General features: G+C 39.1%; 1 protein-coding gene across 1 annotated transcript; it reads left to right on the top strand.

The window, feature by feature from the left end:
* The first annotated feature begins 246 nt into the window (after positions 1-246).
* Positions 247-3,129, top strand: LOC133032310 (subtilisin-like protease SBT1.6). The gene has a single exon (XM_061106208.1). The coding sequence runs from the start codon at positions 445-447 to the stop codon at positions 2,821-2,823; it is 2,379 nt and encodes a 792-aa protein (XP_060962191.1). The 5' UTR covers positions 247-444; the 3' UTR covers positions 2,824-3,129.
* The last annotated feature ends 3,544 nt before the right edge of the window (positions 3,130-6,673 follow it).

Genomic DNA, 6,673 nt, shown 5'->3' with positions numbered 1-6,673 from the left:
TGTAATTATAATAAATACTCTTATAAAAATATTATTTTCACAAATAATTTCAGACCTAAATATTGAAAAAAAAATTATAATTGGAAATAGGAATTATATTATATATTCTTCATGATTATAATATTAAAAGAATTGATTTAGTGAATATGCAAATGAATATAATTTATGATAAAATAATTATTATAAAATTAAAGTCATATTAATTTATATTATAGTGATGATGAGTAGAAATATCAAATATAGTCCAAAAATTAGGTCGGTCCCAAAGGAAGAGGGACTGACTGAGTCATCAAGTGTTCGCAAGGGACAACATTATATCCACAGTCTATACTACGACACCATATCTCTCTTTTTCTTTTTGAGATGGGGTCCACAATTAATTTTAATTAACTGTTAACTAATTAAATCACTAATTAGAGATTTAATTAATGAAAAAACTATTAAATGCTCACTACTTCACCCACTTCACTTCACTTCACTCGCACCAGTCACCAAGTTCCAACCATGGCTCCTCCACTCACATTTATCTCCTTCCTTTGTCTTTGCTCAATTTTTGTGGCTAAAACGCTGTCGTTTTCAAGCGATCAGACGCCCAAGACTTTCATTTTCCGAGTGGATAGTCATTCTAAGCCGTCAGTATTTCCTACCCATTATCACTGGTACTCCTCCGAGTTCGCCGAAGCACCTCAAATCCTCCACACATACGACACCGTTTTCCACGGCTTCTCCGCTGTTCTCAGCCCTGACCAAGTTGCTTCTGTCAGTCGCCACCCTTCTGTCCTCGCAGTCTTCGAGGATAAACGCCGTCAGCTCCACACCACTCGTTCCCCCCAATTTCTTGGCCTGAGAAATCAGAGGGGTCTTTGGTCCGAATCCGATTACGGTTCAGATGTTATTGTTGGCGTGTTCGATACCGGAATCTGGCCCGAAAGAAGGAGCTTCTCGGATTTGAATCTGGGTCCGATCCCAAGTCGATGGAAGGGTACTTGTGAGGCCGGAGTGAGATTCACTGCCAAGAATTGTAACCGGAAGCTGATTGGTGCTAGATTCTTTGCGAAAGGTCATGAGGCGGCAGGAAATATTGGCGGCCCGGTTAGTGGGGTGAATAACACGGTTGAGTTCCGGTCACCAAGGGACGCCGATGGGCATGGGACACACACGGCGTCGACGGCGGCGGGAAGGTACGCGTTCGAGGCTAGCATGGCTGGCTATGCTTCTGGAATAGCCAAAGGAGTGGCTCCGAAAGCTCGATTGGCGGTGTACAAGGTTTGCTGGAAAGATTCCGGTTGCTTCGACTCCGATATTTTGGCAGCTTTCGACGCTGCCGTCAATGATGGCGTTGATGTTATCTCTATATCGATCGGTGGCGGTGATGGAATTTCTTCCCCGTATTATCTCGATCCAATTGCAATTGGAGCTTACGGAGCTGCTTCTAAAGGGGTCTTCGTGTCGTCCTCAGCTGGAAACGATGGACCCAATGGAATGTCAGTTACTAACGTGGCACCATGGATGACCTCAGTCGGAGCAGGAACCATAGACAGGAATTTCCCAGCTGTGATCGTTCTTGGCAACGGGAGGAAACTTTCCGGCGTTTCTCTTTATGCGGGAGCGCCATTAAAGGGTAAAATGTACCCTCTGGTTTACCCTGGTAAATCGGGTATGCTCCCAGCTTCGCTGTGCATGGAGAGTTCGCTGGATCCCAACTTGGTGAAGGGGAAAATCGTTATCTGTGATCGCGGAAGTAGCCCTAGAGTTGCTAAAGGCATGGTGGTGAAGAAGGCTGGAGGTGTGGGTATGATCTTAGCCAACGGAATTTCCCACGGCGAGGGATTAGTCGGCGATGCTCATCTTCTTCCTGCTTGTGCTGTCGGCTCTGATGAGGGAAACGCCGTCAAAGCTTATGTATCGTCCACGTCTAATGCCACAGCCACCATTGATTTCCACGGAACTGTGATCGGAATTAAACCTGCTCCGATTGTGGCTTCCTTTTCTGGGAGAGGACCCAATACTTTGAACCCAGAAATCCTCAAGCCGGACTTGATAGCGCCGGGTGTTAACATTCTCGCCGCTTGGACTGACGCAGTCGGGCCTACTGGGTTGGACACTGATACCCGAAAAACGGAGTTCAACATTCTGTCAGGAACCTCAATGGCTTGCCCTCATGTGAGTGGAGCAGCAGCTTTGCTGAAATCTGCTCACCCAGATTGGAGCCCAGCTGCCATTAGATCGGCTTTGATGACAACTGCTAGTACAGTCGATAACCGAAACCAACCCATGACCGATGAAGCCACAGGAAAACCCTCCACGGCTTACGATCTCGGAGCTGGGCATATCAATCTAGATCGAGCTATGGATCCGGGTCTAGTGTACGACATCTCAAACAATGACTACGTAAACTTCTTATGCTCAATCGGTTATGGACCAAAAGTGATTCAGGTAATCACTAGGACCCCAGTAAGGTGCCCGGCGAAGAGGCCGTTGTCTGAGAACCTTAATTACCCTTCGATGGCAGTGTTGTTTTCGACAACAACGAAAGGCAGGCCAAGCAAGATGTTTATCCGAACGGTGACAAATGTCGGGGTTCCCAATTCTGTGTACAGGGTTAGTGTCGAGGCTCCCAAGGGAATCACGGTGGTAGTGAAGCCGGCGAAGCTGGTGTTCACGGAGGCCGTGAAGAAACGGAGCTTCGTGGTGACTGTTTCAGCCGACAGTCGGAATCTAGTATTGGGAGACTCAGGTGCAGCTTTTGGGTCTCTCTCGTGGACCGATGGAAAGCATGTAGTTCGGAGCCCCATTGTCGTTACCGAAGTAACTCCATTGTAATACGAAACGACAAGATAAACAAAACAACAGATCATGTCGTTTTGATCGGTCAAAGTCAAGGTCATGCTTAGTTTTAGAAGTCAACACGCGTAATAGAGCTTCTGTTTTTTTTTTTTTGAATAATTTTTTTCTCCTTTAATAACTCATATAGATATGTTCGTGTGTTTAGAGAGGGATGTCCTAGTCCTAGTGTGAAATCCTTTTTTTTTTACTTCCTTTTTATTAAAGGTTTGGCAATGTATTTATAGACTCATATACGTCTATTTATGCTCAATTTTAAACTTGTTAACACATGATTGATTATTATGCCTACTGTAGTCTGTAGTTTACAATATATGAAGGTATTTCCATAGATATGTTTTGACTAGGCATTTTAAAGAAAGAAAAGACAGTATTGACAGACAGTCTAACCTAACCTAAGTACCTAACTAAGCTAGTGACGAAAATTTGTGTCAAAATTTCAGCGGCTTTCGCGGCGCATGGTAATGAATTGGGTTTTAAACATTATCACGTAATCAATCTATAGTTCTATACTTTTCGTAACATTTTTTTTTTTTTTGAGTAAACACTTGTTTTGACTTTTACAAGCTTTTACTTTTCAAATGTGTTTTACCATCAATCATCTTTTTTTAATCTTGATTATGTGGATTTTTTTTTTTTCTTTTTTGCACAAACTGGGTTACATTGTAAATTATAGTATACAGTTATAACATTTATTGACTTAAGTACTCCAAAACTGATATGATTTCATTTTTTTGTGGAATTGACATGATTTCAATTTGAGGGAGGGAAAATGGACTGTTATTTGGTGTGGAAGTTGATCCTCTAAATCAACCTAAAATTAACTCACTTATACTTAACTAACCTAACTAACTTTCTGTTATGTTAGTTAGTTGGTGTCGGTTTTGCACCTATTTTCTAGGTGTGAGTTATACCTATATATAGATTACTCTTTTCACGTTTGTAAGGAGAGAAATAAGAGAGAGAGTTTAGAGAGTGAATGCTTAGTTTTCTAAGCAATGAAACTATGTTCTTGAAGGGGTCAAGAACAGAGGGTGTACTCGGGTAGGAGTTGAGATACTGAGACTGTTTTTCTTTGAGTGTTGGAGAGATGTGTGCTCTTGAATTGATGCTTGTATTTTTACTCTCTTGTTCTCCATGTTAATGAAAGAATTGGTGATGTTTTCTCAGTTGGAGTATGGCCAGGGATCGAATTGATCTCTACGACCGGAACTAGGACAAATTTTGTTATCTCCTTCTAGTTCAATTCTGTTTTGTTAATTTGTGCTGATTAACTGGTTTATTCGTGTGTGTTATTGTTGTTCAAGTTGTTAATTTAATGCAAGTTTTAGATTGAATTCTTGGTGTCATTGGTGATGAATTTACAACATTTGGGTTTTGATATTGTTAATGATTTTTTTTATGTGCTATCCGAACATTCTCAAATTTTGTCAAAGTTTAATTTGCTTATTTATTTCTTCAACTACCATTCGTCATAGAGAATTTATGTGCTTACTTTTGTTTCTCAAAATATACATCATATAATTCTGAAACTGAAACTATTAAGTATGAATTAGTTAGTTATTAGCTAGATAATTTATTCAATTAGTTAGGGAGTTCGTTATCCCATCTGTATTTACTAGCTTGCCTATATAAAGACTCTATTGTACAAATAGAACTTACAGTAATATGAACAGAGAAGAATAATTCTTTCCCTAATATAGTATCAACTGCAACTTTTTTTTTTTACTTTTTTTTATTTATTTTTTTTATAAAAGTCTTCTTTCAATGAACTTCAAAAGAATTCAAAGTATTAATCTAGAAATTTTTCCTAGTGACGTCAACATTAATATTAGACACATGGCAAGAAAGATGATGTCACAGAGTTGAGTAGACACGAATCATAGTAGTCGACCTGGGAGGGGTCCCTAGCCCTATGCCCATGTTGAGTTTGGGAACTCTGGGATGGAAGTTCAAACTTCAATAACTTAGTTCTATCTCACTTGTAGGATTTTACCCTTTTACCCTACACCAACAAGAGTTTTAATATCAGTATAAAGGTCAAAATCGACCTTTATTTATCTAACTTAATCCTTAGACTAAAACGACAGCGTTCAAACCCCACGACACCAAACTTAGTGTCGTATTGAACTTTGGTTTAAAGACTCTGATCGAAGAGTCTAGAAACCCTAGCCACACAAACACTCAGCCTCCCAGTTCAAAAATTGAAACCCTAGCAGAGCAAGTTCTTCACAAGAACTTGCTCGATCCCAGTAGAAATCCTAGGATCCTCACCCACACACACACACAAGTTAGATTAAACGAGTGAAAAAAAAAACAAAAAATAAGGAGAGAAAACACCAGAAAATATTTCAGAGTTCACCCAAAATATGGGCTACATCTCTGTCAAGCTCATCTCAGAGATCGAAGCTTGATATCCACTATCAACAATGTCGATTTACAAATTTTGGAGTTTCCTGTCACAAATCGATCAGGTAAAACTCGATTCTCTCTCTTTTACACTTTTTCTGTTGTTATTTCTTTTGATTTGTTCTCCATCTAACTCAGTCTTTGTTTTTGTTGTGCATGTACTTCTCCCTTATGCTTCCTCACCACGAGAACTCCATTCTCGTCTCTGGATCTTGGAGCTGAAGTCTTCAATCTAGGGTTTACTCCTTCCATCTCTCTCTATCTCTTCTGATCTGAATGTTGTACTACTTTTTGTTTGCTTTTATTTGCGTTTAAATACTTGTACATGAGTCGATTGATCACAGATCTAGGAGTTAGTTACAATAACAGTTGTAACTAACTCTTATTTCTTGATCCACTAGAGGCGAAGCCACCTAGGGTTGAGTCCTTGTTTGTTTTCTGTTGTAAAATGCTGATGTGGATATTTGTTGTAAAGGGACTAGTTATAAGTGGATTTTACTCAACATCACTATCTTCCAGTATTATGTATCATGAAGATATGAAGCAATCAAATCCAGGCCTCAAGAGTTGAAATTACATGAACCTGCACCCTAGAAGTCAATTTGGGCACCTAGGATTTCATCCACCGCCCAAGTTCACATCCTTAACTAGGGTTTGGTTTCTGGGACTGTCTTAGTGAAAATGGGTCAAACTTTGTATTGGGACATGAACTAGACATACCACAGACATGTTTGAGGCATAAAAATCAAATTTGGAGAAAGTTCATTTTTGAGCACCCGGAGCACTCGGTGTCGGGCACCCAACGCCCAGGTTGACAATTTGTCAATCTAGGCACCTTCGAAGTATTAGATCGACAATCTGACTTCTGCATCTTCTTCGTCTTCATCAAAAATAGGGAAATAAGTGTTAATTTTTATGGTACTAAATCAGATATGTGGCAGAAGAGTTTTGTATTATTGATTATCATTGTACCATAGCCTAATGGATCTCCAGATGTGTATACATTAAATTAAAACATAAGATTAACAAGTTTAGAACATACACCTCTTGAAGACTATCTAGGTATCTTCAAAACTTCTCGTGTGTTGTATTCTTTATCTAGATGATGAGCTTGATGCAATTGGACTCACACTAGTGTTTTCCAAATCGGTCAACCACACATAAAAAATAGTGTGGCTATTAAGATAAAGTGTATAGTGTTGTTCTTGTTTAGTTCTCAACACATGAGTAAGAACAACTAAAAGAGAAAACTATTTCTTTTCTCTTCTATATATTTTGAAAATACATACTAGTGTAAAAGCGTTTGTTTGATTTCTCAAATTAGGCTTCTATTTAAAGAAATTAAAATTCTTTAATTAAAGCATATTTAAGTATTTAAATAAATAAATATTTATAACTGAATTCAACCACTGATATATAT

Source organism: Cannabis sativa, chromosome X, assembly GCF_029168945.1.
Source record: "Cannabis sativa cultivar Pink pepper isolate KNU-18-1 chromosome X, ASM2916894v1, whole genome shotgun sequence".
In the NCBI taxonomy this organism is placed as follows: Eukaryota; Viridiplantae; Streptophyta; class Magnoliopsida; order Rosales; family Cannabaceae; genus Cannabis; species Cannabis sativa.
The sequence above is the reverse complement of the archived record's forward strand: the minus strand, read 5'-3'. Positions and strand labels throughout refer to the sequence as shown.

Coding starts and splice junctions, on each gene's coding strand:
- LOC133032310 (XM_061106208.1), top strand. CDS start 445: ATGCTCACTACTTCACCCACTTCACTTCACTTCACTCGCACCAGTCAC.